General features: G+C 38.0%; 1 protein-coding gene across 1 annotated transcript in view; it reads right to left on the bottom strand.

Moving 5' to 3' along the window:
* The window catches only part of RRAS2 (RAS related 2), a 72,310-nt gene extending 52,676 nt beyond the window's left edge, over positions 1-19,634 (bottom strand). Inside the window, exon 1 of the mRNA XM_054586071.1 lies at positions 19,230-19,634. Coding sequence (XP_054442046.1) covers positions 19,230-19,337 — 108 coding nt within the window. The 5' untranslated portion in view covers positions 19,338-19,634. The remainder of the gene's footprint in view (positions 1-19,229) is intronic.
* Positions 19,635-19,957: the final 323 nt, after the last annotated feature.

The raw sequence follows: 19,957 nt of genomic DNA, 5'->3' as shown, positions 1-19,957 counted from the left end.
ATGCACAGACTTAAACACATTCACACAAAACAGTTTTACTCACAAACTCAAATATGAACCTTTTACTATAATAAGTATTATACTCAAGTTCTATTTGTTGTTTGAATAGACAAGAGGAAAAAAGAAAGAGTTTCCCACCCTGGAGGAAAGCCCCTAAAGAACACACTTGTGTCTGGTCAACCAAGTCAAGTTACCTTGAACGCTAAATGAAAGGCTAAAAGTTTCCAGTCAATTCAGAGTACATTACTGTTAATTAACTATATCAGAAAATGGTAATGAAGAAATATTAAGATATGTATACCTAAGTCCCAATTTAGGAAATAAAACATTAGCAATATGATTCTAGACAGTTATGTGTCCCTCGACAATATATTTCCACCCTCTTTGTCCTCCCCACCCCAAGATGTAATCAATACCGAAATTTGGTGTTTGTCATTCTCCGGCATTCATACAACAGTGATATTTGTAGAATGGATACTTCAGTCTTAAGCTACACTTTATTTTTTTTATTTTTATGAAGATTTTATTTATCTAGTTTTAGAGAAAGGGGAAAGGAAGGAGAACAGAGGGAGAGAAACATCACTGTGAGAGAGAAACATCATTAGGTTGCCTCTGGCAGGCGCCCCACCCCGACTGGGGACCAAACCTACAACCCAGGCATGTGCCCTCACAGGGAACCAAACCGGAGACCACTCAAGCAATTCCCTGCCTTGTGGGACAATGTCCAACCAAGTCACTCTGAGCAGGGCTTCTGCTACATTTGAGAGAGAAGATGCCATTACAAATCTTGGCCCCATACCAACTTTTCCCTCAGTTACCATCATTAACAATTATCATAGAAACATATCACGTCATCAAGCATGTTTATGATGAAACCTCACTTACTCTTCCCTTTCTTTCCCCTCACCTATTTAGTGCTCTAGTCACATAACAGAATTTCATTCATTTAAAAACTATCTTAGCACTCTTTTCAGTTCCCCTCTAGTAAGTGTTGACATTTTTGTTCCAATTTAACATTCATAATGCTGTAGTAAGAAGATTCTCTACTTTAAAAGTCAGAAAACCGCCCGACCGGTATGGCTCAGTTGGTTGGGCATCGTCCTGCAAAGGGAAAGCTCATTGGTTTGATCCCCGGGCAGGGCAAGTGCCTGGGTTGTGAGATCTGGCCAGATCCGTGCAAGAGGCAACAAATGGATGTTTCTCTCTCACATCAGTGTTTCTCTTCCTCTCCCCCTTCCGCCTCTCTAGAAACAAATAAAATCTAAAAAATAATAATAATAATTTTAAAATAAGTATTTTTAAAAGAGTCAGGAAACCAATATAAATAAATCCCAGCTTCTCTGTGTCTTGCCATAGGACCTTGGGCAAATCACTTCTGCCCAAACCTCCATTTCTTCATGTAGAGAATGAAAATAACAATGGCCAAGACGATGCCACACTGCCTTCCTATCCATAAAGGGTCCTTGCTGGTACAGAAGGAAATCATGTACACAAAAGATCCCTGAAAACTAAAGTATTACACAAATGTGTATCATAATAAGCACTAGTCATAAAAAATTCTTAAGAATTATTTTTAAAAGTTGAAGTGTGCCCCAATTAATTTTTTATAATTCATTAAATAACCCAATGCTTTTACTACAGAACTGAAAATTATTAACGATGCTGAAATAACACTTGACTCAGTCTGTTTATAATGAAATAATTCTACAACTAAATACTTTGTTCTAATTCTACACTAAATCAAGATTCTCACTTCTTTAGAAACTCTGTAAAACCCTCCAGAAGAAGATATTATATATAAATCACGTTTTTCAAGGTAATAAACACTACTGGACGGAATTGGGGTTTTCTTCTTCTTCTTCTTCTTTTTTTTTTTTTTTGCTTTTTTGTCTTTTTGTTTTAAACAATTCAGAAAACTTTATGGAATTACAGATTTTATTTAATAACTGTTATGGGAATGAGTCCCCTCACTCCCACCCCTACTCCAGCAAAAGAGAAGAATATCACTTTGTCTTCCAACTTGGGAGAAGGCATTATCTAGATATTTTGTTCAAAGTATCCCTTGAAAATATCTTGGCCCCAATCAAAGTTAGAATGCTTCTCTTACAGGCCAAAGCAATGAGATATTTATATATTGTACAAAAATAAGTATTTAAAAACTTCATAAAAAATGTCAAGTAAGATATTAACAATCTAATTTTTTTAAATTCAAAGTCATGTGCCGTAGGACTTTAGAATCTGAAAAGACCTTAGATAAAACCTATTTCATCCCCTTCATTTTACAAATAAACCAACCAAGACCAAAACAACATAGATCCTTTAACTGATTAAAAAAAGATATAGTAACTGGGGGCTTTTGTCCCTAAAGAAAATGTGATGCAAGCATTCTTTGAGGGCATCTAAAACATTATTTCACAAAATGCAAACTGGAGATAGTAAATGCAATGAGAAAGAAAAAAACTAGGAAACAGGAAGGGAGAATGGAAAGGAGTTAAAGAGAAAGAGGTCCAACACCAAAGGCTCAAAAATCACTACTTATAACCTGGTCTTATTATCTCCACTCACAAGATATTAATTACAAAGGGAAAATTACTAATTTTTCAGCAGATAACTAAATTATCAGGTTTTACATTATCTTCATTGGGTAAAATACACAGATGTGCTTCTATGATACGATGTACTGGAGACTTTTCTTTCATGCCTTATCTGCCAAAACCATACAATTTGATTCTAGGGATAAGAAAACATCAGATAACCCAAATTGTGGGATATCTTATAAATAACTTTACAACTAAAAAGACATGAAAAATAAGTGCAACACGCTATCCTAGATTGTATCCTAGATCCAAAAAAAATTTTGTATTTGTTACGATGGACATTATTTTAACAATTGGTGAAGTTTGAGTTAAGTCAGATAATAGTGCTACAATTTCCTGATTTTGATAACTGTACTAAGGTTATATAGAAGACTTTTTTTGATCTTCATGAATTAAACACCAAAGGAGCATCACTTCCACAACTTGCTTTCAAAAGCGCAAAAAAAAAAAAAAAAAAAAAACCCCACACAGGATACTATGAAAGCACATTGGAGGAGCACCTAGTCCAATATGGATATTCCCTCAGGAAAGGCTTGTTGAAGATAAAAACCCTTATTTACACCTAGAAAGATGTCTAAGAATTAGTCAGCTAAAAGGACATCTCATGAAGGATGACACAGCTTCAGAAGAATCACAGATGCGTGCTTCACACAGATTGTGACTAAGTGTGATCACTATGTTTCTCCAGTACCTGTGTGAGAGCATGAAATACAAATAGGTACTAGGCAGGTTTCTGAGGGTTGCTAGGTAGGGAAAGAAGAGCAGGCACCGAGTGTAGGAGTGATGAGAAATAGACCACAGGGTGGCAGGAGGGAAGAAAAAAGGGAAGTAAAGGGAAACTTTCAACAAAACTATACTCCCTCTTCAATCCCAGCTCTCCTAATTTTTCAACTAAATGGAAAATGTTCCATGAACCTAAGCATTTTTTTTTAAAGAAAGAAAAACTTAGGCAAAGCCTTCATTATTAAGAAAGGCAGGTAGGTGGGTGGGTAGGTAGGTAGGTAGGTAGGTAGGTAAATAAATGTTTAAAATAAGTGTTTTAAATTAAAAATAAAATGTTTGAAGGCCCAGGTAGTATACTTCTCTGGCATTTTGTAATAAGAAAATATGGCTTCAAGTCTCATATTGTGGGACCCTGAACAACTTATTTAACCTGTGAGCCTCAGTTTCCCTATTTATAAAAAACATATACTAAATTGTAAAGATTAAATAAGGCAATGCTGTTAAAGCTTTTACCATGGTGTCTAATGCACAGAAAATGCTCAATATATGAGGTCTGTTCAGAAGGTATCCAGCCATGTAACAGGAAAAATAGAGACATTTATTGAAGAAGATACAAGAAACACTGTACATAGGACAATGACACATCAGTCCTCTTCAAAGTAGGCACCTTGCAACCTCACACAGCTCTCCCAGTCGCCAACAGGCTACCCCGTCATATGTTCCTGAATCTCATCTACAGTCTAAAGACTCTTCCCTTTCAAAGGTGAATTTTTCTTTTTTGCTTTGGGAAAAGCCAGAAGTCTCAGGGCACCAAATCTACGCTGTAGGGGGGCTTAGTAACCTGGGTAATTTGATGTCTTGCCAAAAACCTCTGTAGGAGACATGATGCATGAGAATGCATGTTGTGGTGATGAAGCTGCCAATCACCAGCTGCCCATAGCTGTGGCCTTCTGAATCATCCGAATAGTTTCCTCAGAGGAATGTTCAAACTTAACACAAAATTTGATGCAGATCCGTTGCTCTACTCGCTCAGTCATTTTGAATGTGACAGCCACACAGTACACATGTTCATTCAATAGTGTCTGCCACCCCCACTGACTAGCACAATGAAGTCACCATTGTTCACGCATGAGCATTCCGGTCCACTCTCCTTGACTGACAGTCTACACTGATAAGGCGCAAACCATTCTCGTTACATTAACAATGGCTGGACTTTTTCCGGACAGTCCTTGTACATTAGTCATTATTGATTCAAAATATTCTTCAGAGGTCCCTATTTCTTATCCTTACTAAAATAACAAAACTTGAAACCTTTAGTTTTATAATTCAGTTTACTATATAGGATAGGAATATCAATTGAAGTCTAACCACCTCATCAAAAACACAAACTGAAATCTACCTATACAGGTTCTACACAAATTTTATAATCACACTATTATGGCTTTTCACCTTACAATTCTATTGAAATTAATTAATAGAATCTCTTCTCTCCTTCTCCCTTCCTTCCCCTCTTAAAAAGAATGAATTAATAAAAACTCAAGGTTAAAATAAGAAATTAGAAGATGCCAGTTTCATTACCCAGATACCAACTACTTATCTGGGGATATTATGTTCGGTTCCTTTTTCATTGTTAACCACTTAACTTGTCTTGTATAAATATTTCACAACTGCAACTTTAATTCCCAGCAAAGAAAGTATAATACGAGGTTTAAATCTATTAGTCATAATCCATTTTAGCACCTTTCTGAATAAATAGCTATTGACAGGCATAAAAGTAAAGTCATTAAAGTAATTACTAGGATCCACTTTAATAGAATATTACAAGGGTTTAAAAAAAAAAAAAAAAGGAATGTGGGGTATTTTGTGACAGACCAGTAAGACAGCTGGAACAAAGCTGTTGGAGCAACAGCTGTGTACTATGTACTGTTCATCTAAAACCACAAACTAAAGTAACCCATGTCAGACAACTTCATTTGACTAACCAACTCAGTCAATGGCTCCTTCCTAAATTGAAACTGCTACAAGGAAATCTAACCATCTACATAATTTGCAATGATTTGAGGAAGGAGAATGAAACAAAACAAAACATCAGTCTGTGTCTTTAAGTGTAAAATTAAAAACTGAGAATCACAGTCTAATAGTATATAACAGACTGATATATTTTAACACCTTCTAAAATTATGACCATAGAACCAAACTTCGTAATGGTAAGGAAATAATCCCAGAAACCGAACATTTGATGAAGTTTGAATTACTAACTTGCAACCTCACCAATTTGTACTCCATTCTTAACTTTCAGCTGAGTGAAAAGTCTCATACCATAAAACACTGCAGTGGTTATAAGAAAATTTTAACATTAACTAAATGGACAATTTGATACTAGTTAATTCAAACCAAGTTATTGGCATGGAAATTTCATGCAAATATCTGAAAATAATAAATTCATATTGTATTCAAAAGCTACAACCATCCATTTAAACATCTGCAGTTATTAAATTAGCAGGCCTACACCATTGTTTTATATTTTACTTCCAATTTTTTATTTCCAAAACCCACGAATCCTTTTCAAACCTTAAGTTCACCTTTTCCTAGGTTTAGGTTATACATATTATTCTGTGTGCTTGCACACACGCCTATACCTGCATAAGGTGAATTTCCCTACCTTATTTAGTTGGCATAACTTCAGAGGCAAAAGGGACCAAATTACAAATTTAAGTCACACATCTTTCCCACAAGATTTTTCAAACTTACTATTATATCACAAACCTTCCTTTGCATTTTGACTCGATTACTTGCTTAACTATTCTTTTCCTTTCAGCTAACAAACTGCTGACTGTTTTGATCTCAACCACATGTCATTTAACCAAAAACAAAACATTCAGAGAACACCCACTAGAAATAAAACAAAAGTAATAAATCTTTAGACCTCACTCTTAGGCTGTTTTACGTTTCCTGAGTCAGAATTTTCAGAGAGAAATTAAAATGGCACTATCTTCTCTAAAGATTATTTTGAATAAAACTGAATGCTATGGATCAACAGCTAAAAATTCGAAGAAAACTCAAGATTCAAATGTGCACATGCCACATATACAGAACCTTTTAATTACAGAGAAACTATAAAATAGTTATTTGTCCTCTTCAGTAACTAGCTGCTATGGAACCATAACAGATAAACTCATCTTTCCTAAGACCTCTTTTTACTTCCAACTATTTGCTATGTGTTGTTCAAGACCTAACACTAGCAATGAATAAATTTTCACAAATATTTGATTCATTCTTATTTTTATGTAACAAAGGTACTCCCAGTCTATTATTCTTAAAATCTAAATAAGAATAAAATGTATAAATACAACAAAGGGGCAGACATTTAAGCAAAATATTCCAAATCTATAAAATTTTCTGCTAAAATATTTGTTTTACTTGTAAACATTCTAGTGTTTTTAAGATTTAAAATAATGCCAAAGTGCACCACACATAGAATATTTGTCTTATCTGAAGCCAGTCACACAGTAGCTGAACTAAGATCTAAATGTCTTGATTTACAAGGATTTTACATTTCACTTGCAAGTGACTTTACACTACTTCAAGCTGCTTTTTCTCAGATAAGCAGTCTATGAATTTTTCCAGGTCCAGGACATCTTTTAAAAAAAAACATGGCATCTGTGGTGCTCAATTTTATAAGGCAACCACAAGGAATAAGTTGCTCAGAAACAACCTCTACTTTTAAAATAATGTCTTACACTACTCTCAGTGCAGGGAAAATAAGGCAATTATAAAACTTAATTAAGCCTACATAAATAAAGGTTAAATAGGTATGAACTATAAAAAGAATAAAAATAATTTAGATAACTTTGTTTTAATCATTTTACAAATATGTAATTTCACATATAGAATAAATGTAAAAGGGCTGAATTCCCGTATGAAAAGACAGATTCTCAGGTTTGATATTTAAAGATCATAGTATGTACTATTTACAACAACTTACCACAAAACAGAAAGAAAAAAAAAAAAAAGCCCTGGCCTTTGTGGCTCAGTTGGTTGGAGCACCCTCCCGTAAATCAAAAGGTCATGGGTTTGATTCCAGTCAGGGCACATGCCTAGGTTGCAGTTTGGAGGTTTGGTCACACATGGGGAAAGCAACCAAATGTGTCTCTCACATAGAGATTTCTTTCTTTCTCTCTCTCTCATCAAAAAACAAAAAAATGTAAAATACAAATGAAGTAAATGCATACAAACAAAAAGCATGAATGGTAATATTAATATCACAGGATAAATTCAAAGTAAAATTCAGCACAAGACTGATACTAATTATAAAAAATCCAAAGATGTAATCATCATAACATTTTATATACCAAAAATGTAACATCAAAATAAATACTAGAAAGACAAGAAAAAATTAAGTCTTCACAGGAAATTTAATAAATGTATTTCACAATTTCACAGGTTAAATAGGCAAGGAAAAAAGGAAGGATATAGAAAATAAGAATAATACAATTAACAAATTCCATTTTAATAGATTTGTGTAAAACACTGCACCTTACATAATAAAAATAAATGCTCATTCTTCTCTCGTGTTCTTGGAATATTTACAAAAATCAGTGTAATACTGGACCATTACATTAAGAATTACTAATGTTCCAAAACAGAGAATTTACAGGTCACATTTTTTGACAACAGCCTGATAAAGCCAGCAATCTTTAGAAGGATCAAATCAATCTTTAACCCCGAATTTAAATTACTCAAAACTCAAGAGGATATTCAAACTCAAATGAAAATTAGTCAAACCTTCATTCTCAAACATCCCCCAACCCAAACAACTGGGTTCTCAACCAAGTCATTCATGTCTCTGTTCATGAGACATGTCTCATGTCTCTGTTCTCGACCAGAAAACCATTTCGTGCTGATACTGTATTTCTAATGGGAAAAAATGATTTGGTTTTCAAACAAATTGTTTCTCGAACAGCCTTCCAGAACAAATTAAGTTCAAAAACCAAGGTTCCACCGCATCTTAGAATTGATAAAAGCACAAGACTTATCAAAGGAAACAATGCAAAATCAGTCTTGCAATGCTTTTCCAAAAGTCATTAAGGATACTAGACTTCGTGATGACAGTAACGTAAGAAAACATTCTGTCCTCACTAGAATTCCTTTAAAATATCTTTAAAAATATGAATGATAGCATATAATATACCTAGAGCACAACAGTGAGAAATACATGGCACTCTCATTAATAAAAAAAAAGGAGAAAACAACAAAAATTCATATATGAAATCATGAAAGACATATAAACTATGCAGTATAAAATAACCATACTTCAGATTTCTCTCTTTCTCTCTCTCTCTAGACTCCTTTTGCTTCTAGATCATTCCAATTTCTATACCTACTGCAAGAAAAACCTTTCCCTTGATCAGCATTTTACAGCTCCACACACAAGACACACACCCTCCCCCCAGACTTTTGTACTTGCCTCAATGCAAAAAACTTAGACTTGAAGGATAAATAAATTTGAAAACTATCCCTCTTGACCATCTATATTTCTCCAAATTTATACCGCTCAGCCAAAAACCCAAATGTGGCTGAATGTCTTACCAGACTTAAAAAGAATTTCATATTTGTTGAAATCCTGCCACCAATACTCCAAAATTTCAAGCTCCCCGGTATCAACTTGCCCTTGGGCATCAAAAAAGAATGGGAATCTCAGTCATCCACAGTAATTCTGAAGGATGGCCAGTTTTTCACGTCCAAAAACAAGAACAGCTAAGATTAACTCTTCATATGGGAGAATACATTTTAAAAAAACATATTCTGCCATACAAGAAAAAAAAATCAACAACACAAAGTAAATTTGACAAATTCTTCCTTTTTCTTTTCACTGGATAACTTAAGACAATATGGTATAAAGATTTCAGAGAAACAATGCACAAATAATAGCTATTTCACAAGATAATTGAGAAAATAGAGAAGAAAACCTCCCCTGACCTGAGCGAGTATTCCATAATTTCCCAGGGAAAACTAGTGAACAGAGAAAAACTTCTAGTTCCTGATTGTTTCCATTTCCAATGATAAGAAAAGGCTACAAGTACACAAGTAGAAAACCAGTCATTCCTGCAGAATAGAAACTTGATACCAAACTGATAAGGGTAAAGCCAAGGAAGAGAAATAAAGCAGTACCTCCACTGTCTTACTACAAAAAATGTTGGGGCCCAATAATTTTATACCCAGCCAAATCATAATCGAGCATGCAAAAGTAACTATAATCTTAGAGATCTTCTCATTAAAAAGTACCTGAAAATGTTCTCTGAATCACAATTCATTTAAAAACTAGCTGTTAATGAAGACTGCTTGTAAGCACTGAAACCAGTCAGAATGATAGACATGGCAAAATACTGAGACACAGATTCATACCACTGACTATCTTCTATTATTATAAACTGCAAAACACAAAAAATCTTTTAAGAACAATTCAGTCACACACTTTTGGTTGCTTTAAATAAGGACACTAATTTATGAAAGATGTGGGTGGAAACAGAGCAAACAAAACTGCTAAACAACTTTGTTTTCCATTAACTGGAAACACTATTATTCTGATTTTCTAATTAAATGTTTAAGAACATAAATAATTTTAAGTTAAATCTGAGTAGTAAAAAACGAGAATCTACCTTGCAAAATCACCACAGAGCCCTGACCAGTGAATTGTGGCTTACCTGGTTGGACATCATCCCACAAAGCAAAAGGTCGCCGGTTTGATTCCGGCTCAGGGAGCGTATGACATAGAGAGCTGATGGAAACTTCTCACAATGTTTCTCTCCCTTTCTCCCTGCTTTCCCCTCTCTCCAAAAATAAATAAAAATCTTAAAAAAAAAACAACAACAACAACAGAAAAAAACCACAAACCCATCACAGAACACAGACGGGAAAATCCACAAAGCAAAAAAACAAAACAAAACAAGATTGCTGCAATCACTAAAGATCACAGCTCAAACCTGTATCGGTCTAACTAAATTTATCAACCTTCCCCTTGAAAGGTATCTGCCTACAAGGTTAAGCAGAAGTTTTCTCCTTAAACAGAGAGAAAACTCGTCCCCTTTTTGCCTCAACTTTGTTCTTTAGGCTTACTTTCATTCAGTGCCTAGCCGGAATGACTATGAAGACCAGATCTTGTTGGCATAATAGAGTAAAACAAACTCTGTTGATTACCATTACCCAAAGCAGTGCCAGAGGTGTTATCTTTACTTACTCATTCAAGGTTTATCAGCAAGGTTTCTCTACTATGGTTATTATTTTCCCCTTGATAATTAATATCTTACAGGCAGACACTCCAGCTACTTAGACTTTCAGCCACTAGTTTTAACATCCGTTTATGACACATACTTGAATCAACTGTTATGACTGACAAATGATTTTCTAATTCTATCATTTTCTCTATGCTTATTTAGCCAGAAGTCTACCTTAAAAAATCCCTTCCTCCTTCATTTATTTATCAGTATGGAGTCTTTATTTATGGGCAATTATCAATTACTATCTTTATTTATTTCAATGATCATATACTGTCCCAGAGTCAACCAGTGGGAGGTCTTACAGATCGACTGTTGCGTCTTTGACATATCACCATCATTGTGTTTTTTGAGCACTTCTTTTACTTGATAGCACTACAAGATGCTCCAAGCTCCTCTTCTATTTTTCCCTGCCCCAGCCCTGGGGCCAGTCGTTTCACCAAGGCTCTGTTAGTAAAGAGTGGTACTCAGAAACCAAGGTCCGGCTCTACGTGTTTTCCCTGCTAATGGAGTGCCCATGTTTCTAGGCCCTCTCAGCAGACAGAACTGGCAAAAAGATAGATGTGTGTATGTGTATCCACACATATCTGTTTCTATATCTATCCATATACTTTTTAAACCATGAGTTCATGCCAACATTTTCAATTCCAATCAAATATCAGAGATTTTTTGCCCTGGCCGGTGTGGTTCAGTTGGTTGGAGCGTCATCACATAAAACCAAAAGGTCACAGGATTCGATTCCTAATCAGGGCACAAACCTAGGTTGTATGGTTGATCCTGAGGTTGGGGCCCCTATGGGAGGCAACAGACTGACGTTTCCCTTTCATGTCAAGGCACTCTCTCACCACCCCCCTCTCTCTCTCATCAATAAAAATGTCCCTGAGTGAGGGGTTTTTTTTAAACTTTTTAATAAATAAAACATCAGTGTTCATTCTAGGCTTCCCCTTTTCCACATTTATAATTCCCTTCTCCAAGTCAGAAAATGTGGCTTTCTACAATTATATTTACTTATTTGCTTACTTCTATCATAGAACATCATATCAAAATTGCAAAACCATGCTTCTGTGTTGGGGGGGGACTATTAACTAGTGTCCAATGTTTGTTTAGAGGTTGTTTTGGGGGGGATGGGGAGGTGAAGCATCGGTCCTTATCCCAAGGACATAGTCCAAATACCAGGTTCAAAAGTTACTTAGTTTTTCTTCTTCCCCACCTTTAGTGTGGTTATGTTACTCATTTGAAAATAGGTTTGGTTCACTTGTTTCTGTGTATACTTTACCTTAGGGTGGGTTTTTTTCTTCATTACTTGATTTTACTTGTGTTTGCTGTTTATATGCTGAGTATGTGAAACATTAACATGGTTCCAAACGTCGGAAAGGCATCCTCCGAAGGGTCCCCATCCCCACACCCACGCGCCCACCTCCTATGGATAACCAATTTTATTTATTTCTGACTTCTCCTTCCTGTGCTATTTTCATCCAAATGAACAAATATCTATGTATTTTTCTTATTTCTCCTTCCTTCTTACACAAAAGGTAATATATGTACAGTAGATACTTTTGTACTTTCCTTTTTTTCACTGGACAACATATCCTAGAACCAGTTCAGAGTGACCCTTCCCATTCTTTTCATAGCTGCATATAATGCTCCACTGGGTGACTGTATCATATCTTACTCACCCCCTCTCCTATCCTGTAGGTTACTTATAATTATCTTAATCACAAACAATGCTGTGAGCTCATGTATGTGTATTTACGTAACTTGTTGGAAGCATAGCTTCATGATAAATCCTAAATTTGGGATTACTGAGTCAAAAGATAAGCACATATGTAGTCGACTCAAAACATATCTGATGTCTCCTAATATAATGCACTAAGAAGAAACCACCATTTTTGTTATTCCTGGCCCCCAAAACGCATAACCTGAATCTAACCATAAAGAAACAAACTCAAATTGAGAAAACTCTACAGCTAACTTATACTCTTCAAAAATGCCAGTGTCATGGAAAACAAAGACTTTCCCCACCCTCCCCCACTTTTAAAGTTACAATTCATTTTCTTAAATGAATTAAACAGACTACTTTCATTTCAAAGCTTAGGAAAGACCCATGGCACTTTAGCAACACAGATGAATTAAAAATGCCATCTCAGTAATTAGCTGCCTGTCAAATTAAGAAGCAGGGAAACAGGATGCACTGCATACTGAGATGTTCTTTCGCTATAAAGGGCATTTTTGCGACATTTCACAAAATCTGAAAAAGTTCTGCGTATTAGAGTAGTAATAAGTCAATTCTAATTTCTGATTGTAGTTACAAACTATATTTATGTAAGTAAATGTCCCTATTTTTAGGAAATCCATATGCAAGTATTTAAAAATAAGGGGCATTGTCTTCAATTTATACTCAAGTGACTCAGAAAAAAGCAGTGTATATATATATAGTATGTGTATATGGGGGGGAGGGATGAAACTAATATGGTAAAATGTTAGCATTGGGGAAACCTTGGCAATGTCTTTCTATAAAGCAATACTGGGTGTCATTTTGACATTTATATTCATATTTCTAGTACTGAACATTTTCCACTTGTGAAGAAAGCTCCTCCTAGGGAGAAAACATTACCACATGAGATGACAAGATAAGCTGGTTGGTAATATTAAATTAATGTATATCAACAACAAATTCTGCGACTATAAAAGTTTTAATTAAACTGAGACAATGCTATTTACTGCTAGGTAAACAATAAGCAATCACATTGCTTTTCTAAAACACTAAAAATAAAACAATTTACAAGGTTAAAAGGAACCAAGTCTAATTACATCGCCAATAGCACAATTTGACAATTTATATTTCTTTGCTTCTTTCAGAACCACACAGAAAATAAACAAACATATAAATCTTTATCTTTTTCATAAAAGCCAGCGAGACATTTTTCTTTGCAAAACAGAAATCAGAGGCCTACCAAAGACATTACTTTAAACTAAACTTCAATCCCAAACACAGACTCAGTGGCTCTACAAAGTAATTCAAGATCAAGGCCTTTCAAGAAGATTCAATGACTATTAACTCCACATTGTCTACAGGCAGAGTGAAAGTCTTTTACTCATTATCACTTTTCAGTAAGGAGGGTAGAACAGAACTAATATCCTATAGGTACTTCTATTTTTCCACTCCAAAAAAAAGGGGGTGAAGGGGGTAAATGTTCATGTCATACCGCAAAATCTGTTTCAATTTTAAGACATCAATTTTAATTTGAAGAAAGAATGCTTAAAATTGTTTTAAAAATACAGCTTTAAGAAAGTCTCTTTCCTTACCCTCCCCCAGTTTTAAAGTTACTAATTTACTTTCCTAGGTAAATTAAATACGTCCATTTCAAAGCTTAGGAAAGACCCAAGACACTTTAGTAACACATGAATTAAAAATTAGCTGCCTGCCTGTCAAAAGCAGGGATCTTGAAGTACTCAACAGAAGTGTCCTCGCTACACTCCTGCAGTTTCCCCCTCCCAGGAGGGATGGGCGGACACACCCACCCACAGGCTAGGACAAAGAAGTATGAGTTTTAAGAAATCCTAGGTTAGAATTTCCTTGTTTCTCCTCCGACCAAAGCAGTCACACTCTTATAAGAAGACAGTGAGCTCTTCTTGAGTACCTGGCATTTGTGTCCAGTAATTGCCAGTGGAACCATTTCAACTGTTTCCAAAATGAGGAAATCTCCAGTAAGCACCTCCATTGAGAGAGCTGTCTTCTTTTTCAATGCTAAGAATTCATTTGTAAATGGCTATGAAAATGTAAACCAGTAATCTACACACTAAAAATAAGTCTGCAGTATAGTTTCAAATTCACAGATAAAAATAATTTTAAGTGATTTATAATTACAGGATGTGTCTTCAAGATGTAGCAATAGAACAGCAATTCAGGAATCTAAATCTTCACATATGGATCAACTAACTATGAACACAACTACATGAAGTCTTGAAATCTCTTGTAGGATCTCTGTTAAAAAGCATTCCACAGAAGACAAACTCTAGCCCTGACTGCAGCTCAGGGGTTGTTCATCAACCCACCAAGGAAAGGTCACTAGTTCACTTCCGGATTAGGGCACATGCTTAGGTTGCAGGTCTGGGTCTACATCAGGGCACATTCAAGATGCAACCGATCAATGTCTCTCTCACACATCAATGTGTCTCTCCCTCTCTCTCCCTCTCTTCTCCCCTCTCTAAAAATAAGTAAAATCTTCAAATAGTTCCTAAAACCGTATATGAAATCACTTTTAAAAAAAGACAAACTTGAGGTAAAAAGCAATGTCTACATCAGGTCCAGACTAAGAAGTTGTAAGACTGACTAAAACTCAGTATGTGAGAAATCAGCTACCCACTATATAGCTCAAAATCTGACAAACTGTTGAATTAAAGTCAGGATGCTTAAACAAAACAGAAACTGGGAAATTTCTCTCTTTATTTCTGTAAAACATGTTTGGTCTCTTCTCAGAGCAGCTACAATAGCATTAACTCAAAACCCCAATTACTCCATTATTCCCCAAAATTAACCCCCAACTGATAAAAAGAAGTTCCCCAAAGGGAAATGGGTACCTAAGTACCACAGTGCAATGAGGAAGGAATTATGAGGTTGAGGTGAGAAGGGGGAGGAGGGTGTTGAAGACATAAAATAAGAGGCCAGATTATGTGTCAAGGAAAAATGAACAAATTACAACTTTTGTTTCGGAGGAACAAGATACTGAAGTAACAGTTAAAAAAAAAAAAGCAAGTAACAATTATTACTTACCTACTCTGTAGATGGCACTGTGTTAAATGATTTGCATGTATTATATTATTTTCTCCAAAAATCCTAAAGGCACTACTATTAGTTCCCTTTTCATATAGGGAAGCATGCTTGGAGAACCTAAGAAACTTGACCAAAGACCCACAGCTAGTTAACTAAGTAAGAAAGAACCTTGAATTTGAAAGATGCAGAGATTTGTTCAACTAAACCCAGTATTTCAAGAAGAAACTGAAGCCTTGAAGAGAGTAGGGAAATTAAGGTCTGTCACCCACTGTCAACTGAGTTGGGAGGCCTGGAACACAGATAGTAAATGTTCTCTCCACTTCACTTTCTACAATGTTTAAGATAATTTCCTAACTAGAGTTTACTCGCCATTCTACTTACCATGAGAACTTAAAAGTATTTTTCAAAAATCTATGAACAACATAAAAGTGGCCATGTATACACATATACTGTTAATAACAATATTTTACATTTTATCACATTTTATGATGTTATATTCACTTTAAAGAGGAAAAGCCACCTCAATTAGGTAATTATTAGCTTAATTTCCTAATTTTGCTGTTCATAAGCATTGAAGGCAACAAGTAGAGCTAAGGTTAAAGTTATGGCTAAAGGCAAAGTTATTTTTAAGTCCTCCACTCCCAAATTCACTATTTTTTTCTACTCAAGATTATAAAATAGACAAATATATATTGAACACTATAAAAACTTTTTAATCTCAGGAGTCTTAAAACCAATTTGTGACATCTTGATCTCCTCCAAAAAGAACTGACTTTTCCAGTTTTAAGGTTATTATCCTTCTGCCATTTCCTCTCCCTCCAATGACTACTGCTAGACAATTAAAGCATAGTGAATTTCAATTTTCCAGAAGTCAGACAATAAATAGCAGCTCTCTTAAGTGTATATTATAGTCACACTAGCTCCATAATCTAAGATTAATATAACAATGAAAACAGTAATGCCTGTAGCCTTAATACGCACTAGACACTGTTCTAATTTACACAACTATGGTATGTGGTACTTTGTATTTCTCCAGTTTACAGATGGGGAAAGGAGAGGTACAGAGAGGTTAAGTAAAATTTGCCTACAATTACAGCGAACTAAAACTATCCAGGTGGTCTGGCTCCTGACTCTCCAGAAAGTCTCCTCAAAGTTAGAGCCTCAGTTTCTCCCTTTCACTTGGCCCCAAGTCACTAACTGCCTTTCCCACATGCCTCCCTGATTGCCTCCTCTCACAAACTTCCTCTCACAAAGCTAGCATATATGACTCCCCATATCCCCATAAGACATGCCCTTATTCCCCACTACCAACCCTATATTGTACTTTTCTTTTTATCTTCCCCGAGGACATTTTTAAATTGCTTTTAGAGAAGAAGGGGAGGGGAGACAGAGAGAATGAGAGGGACAGAAAGAGAGAAACATCGATCAGTTGCCTCTGGCATGAGCCCAGATCTGGTTCAAATCTGTGACTTAGGTATGTACCCTAACCAGGAATTGAACCCTCAACCTTTACATTCACAGGAAGGCTCTACAACCACCTGAGGGCCACATAGCACATGTTTTTTTAAAGACGGGTAAGGGAGGGAGAAAGAGAGGGAAAAAAGCATCAATGTGTGGTTGCCTCTAGCACGCCCCCTACCAGGGAACTGGCCTGCAAACCAGGCAGGTGCCCAGCACTAGGAATCTAACCTGCGACCCTTTGATTCGCAGGCTGGCACTCAATCTACTGAGCCACGCCAGCCCGGGCAAGCTACAGAGCACTTTTATCAGTCCTTTCCAAACTGACTTTTCCCTGATTCTGAATTCCCTTTGCATGTAAATATGTTACAGAACTGTACACTCAAAAACTTAACAGTAATAGCCATAATTAACCAAGTACATACTACAGGAACAGTCCCGTAATTTAAAGAATTGTAAGGAATGTGCGATCAAACCAATTTTACTGAAGAGAAAATTGAGGCTCTGAGAAACAAAGTACTTTGGCAATGTTCTCACAGTAAATAAATAGCAGAGCAAGACAGGCATCAATTCCGTATGTTTAAAGCTCACACTATTTCTCTATGTATAAATATATGTCTTTCCGAATGCATATGTGCCTCCTCTATTTCTTTTATATTATCTAGAGCACTTAGGTCCATATATATTCATAAAGGAGGTATGTAACAAATGATTTCTTTAAAAAATCATTAGAAAGCCAGCAAAAGGTTCCAATTCTTTAATAAAATAATTCACTTACACTCAAATTCAAATACATACAGATGGTTCCTCTCCCCAAAAAAACTAAAGAAATATTTGTGGTTTAAGTCTTTTAGGTAACATTCTTAATACTGGAACCCAGGATTACTCTCTCACTCCTCCCCAACACCCCCCCATTAACTGCGATCCCCCAAGAAAGGGTTAGCTATAAATTGTTTTGTTTTGCCATCAGTAACTTAAAGTCTCTCTCTCTTTAGCCCTAGGGAAATAGCAACGTGACAGCATCCCTGCTTCTTCAGCTTGCTAAACTTAAACCAATCTCACCTCTTAGTGTAATTTTTTTAACCCACTAACGAACATACTGTAAATGCTCATTACATAAACATCTTCTCTTCCTGGATACAAATGTTTAAGCAGCAGTTTTTTAATACCGTGAAATAGCATAACATCAATTACTGTTCATTTAGTCAATGTGAAAGGTAACGATCACATTTACGTTTCAGTACTCTGTATTCTAATGTCACTATGAACATTAAGTGAAACGAAATAAGCTATTCCAGTATCACAACTGATAACAAATGGATGAAACGTTAACCAGGAAAAAATAATTCACTCAAACCTCTTAACATTACTCATTATATACTAAGAATATCTTTGTTACCTCTTTTAATGGGATACCTTCATTCTATCCCAGCATACACCACACCTTTTAGGTTGACAAAAGCAGAGACATAACTAGGTTTCTCTTTTTAAAAATCCAAAAATGATCACTCAAACCTCTTATTAAGACTAAATCCCAAGAAAGAATTATTCCACCTCCCTTTCTTTACAACCCTTGACTTTCCACCTCCAGCTACCAGAGGGTTGAGGGTGGAGGAGAGGGTGGTTGCGAACAGACAGAATGCTCGACTCGGCAGGTCACCTCCTAGTCTGGCCCATCCCAAACTTCACCTTGGCACGGCTAGGAGGAGGAAGGCACCAGGAATTCCTGGGAAATGGTCTCATCCGTATCGGAGAAGATTCTTCACCTCCTTGAAGCCACCATTTCCCTGGAGCATTATCACACACTCTCACCCGGGCACATTAGCTAAGAGATTACTTAAAAGCACATACACAAAGAGAAACAACACACTGCTTGAAGCGGGCAGCTCCGGCACAGCGCGCGTGGAGAGGCCGGGAGTCCACGCGGAGCCACAGCCAAGTTGCCAACGCGATTGCACCGACGGTCCAGGAGGTGGCCGGGGCAGCTGAAAACCCACCGCAGGGGGCTCAAGCCCCATGCCCGACGCCCCGCGCCCGGGCCCAGCCCTCCGAGCAGGAAGCCCGGTGCAGTGGCGCTGCCTCTCGGGGAGGGCACGGACACGGGCCGAGGCCCCGAGCGATAAGGTGGATCGGAGCTTCCTACCCTCCCAGCTCCGCCTTCCCGACCACATTCCTCAGAAGCACGACTCCCTGGACGCCGAACAGGGCGCCAGGCAGACAGGAGCGTGGCTGCGGCGGTAGGGCTGGAGGAAAGAACCAACCTCGCGCCCCCTGCCTGTCGGCCCCCAGCCCGCGCAGCACCTCCGGGGCGGGGTCGGGGCTGCCGCCTCGCCACAGGTAGCGCGAGCCCCTGCCCGCCGTCACCCCCCCACCCCGCGCCCCTAGCAGGCCCGCTCTAGGCACCTGGATGAACTGGATCGTGAGCGCCGACTTGCCCACGCCGCCCCCACCGACCACCACGAGCCGGTATTTCTCCTGGCCGGAGCCGTCCCGCCAGCCGGCTGCGGCCATGGGGACGCCGCCGAGCCCAGCCCGGCCACGCCGAGCCGCCGCCCGCCCTAGGCCCGGCTCCGGGTTCGTGTGCGGCCGGCGGGCTGCGGGCGAGCAGCCGGGCGGGGGTCCCAGGCACCCGAAGCTTCCAGGAAGGCTGGTCCGTGCGGCAGCGCGGTGCCCTGGCTGGCCAAGTCCGGCCTGAGGCGCGGAGAAGCGGGGTGACCGCAGAGACGAGGGGCAGCAGCGGTCGAGAAGCGCACTAGTCCCCCGCCTCCGTAGCGCCTGGCGAAGGCAGCCTCCAGCGCCGCTACAAATGGCCGTCTGGGGGCCGGGCGGTACGCTGAGGTGCTGCATATGCATGAGGGGGCGGGGCTGGGCGGGGCGCGTGGGCCCTGCTGAGATTCCCGGGCTGAGATTCCTGAGCTGACCCCAGGGCTCAGACCTCTGAGGATATGGCCCCTGATTCCCATTGTGAGTGAGTGCGTGCGTGAGTGAGTGAGTGCGTGAGTGAGTGAGTGCGTGAGTGAGTGAGTGAGTGAGTGAACGTGTGCGTGTACGTGTGTCAAAAAGTGTGAGAGAGGGTGTCAAGTGGGAGTGGGAAGAAGACAGTCTGACTGTAACTGAGTATGTCATGGATT

The sequence above is a fragment of the Pteronotus mesoamericanus genome, unplaced genomic scaffold (genome assembly GCF_021234165.1).
Source record: "Pteronotus mesoamericanus isolate MK-2021 breed Mesoamerican mustached bat unplaced genomic scaffold, CSHL_Meso_final contig_90, whole genome shotgun sequence".
NCBI lineage: Eukaryota > Metazoa > Chordata > Mammalia > Chiroptera > Mormoopidae > Pteronotus > Pteronotus mesoamericanus.
This window is presented reverse-complemented; position numbering and strand designations above follow the sequence as displayed.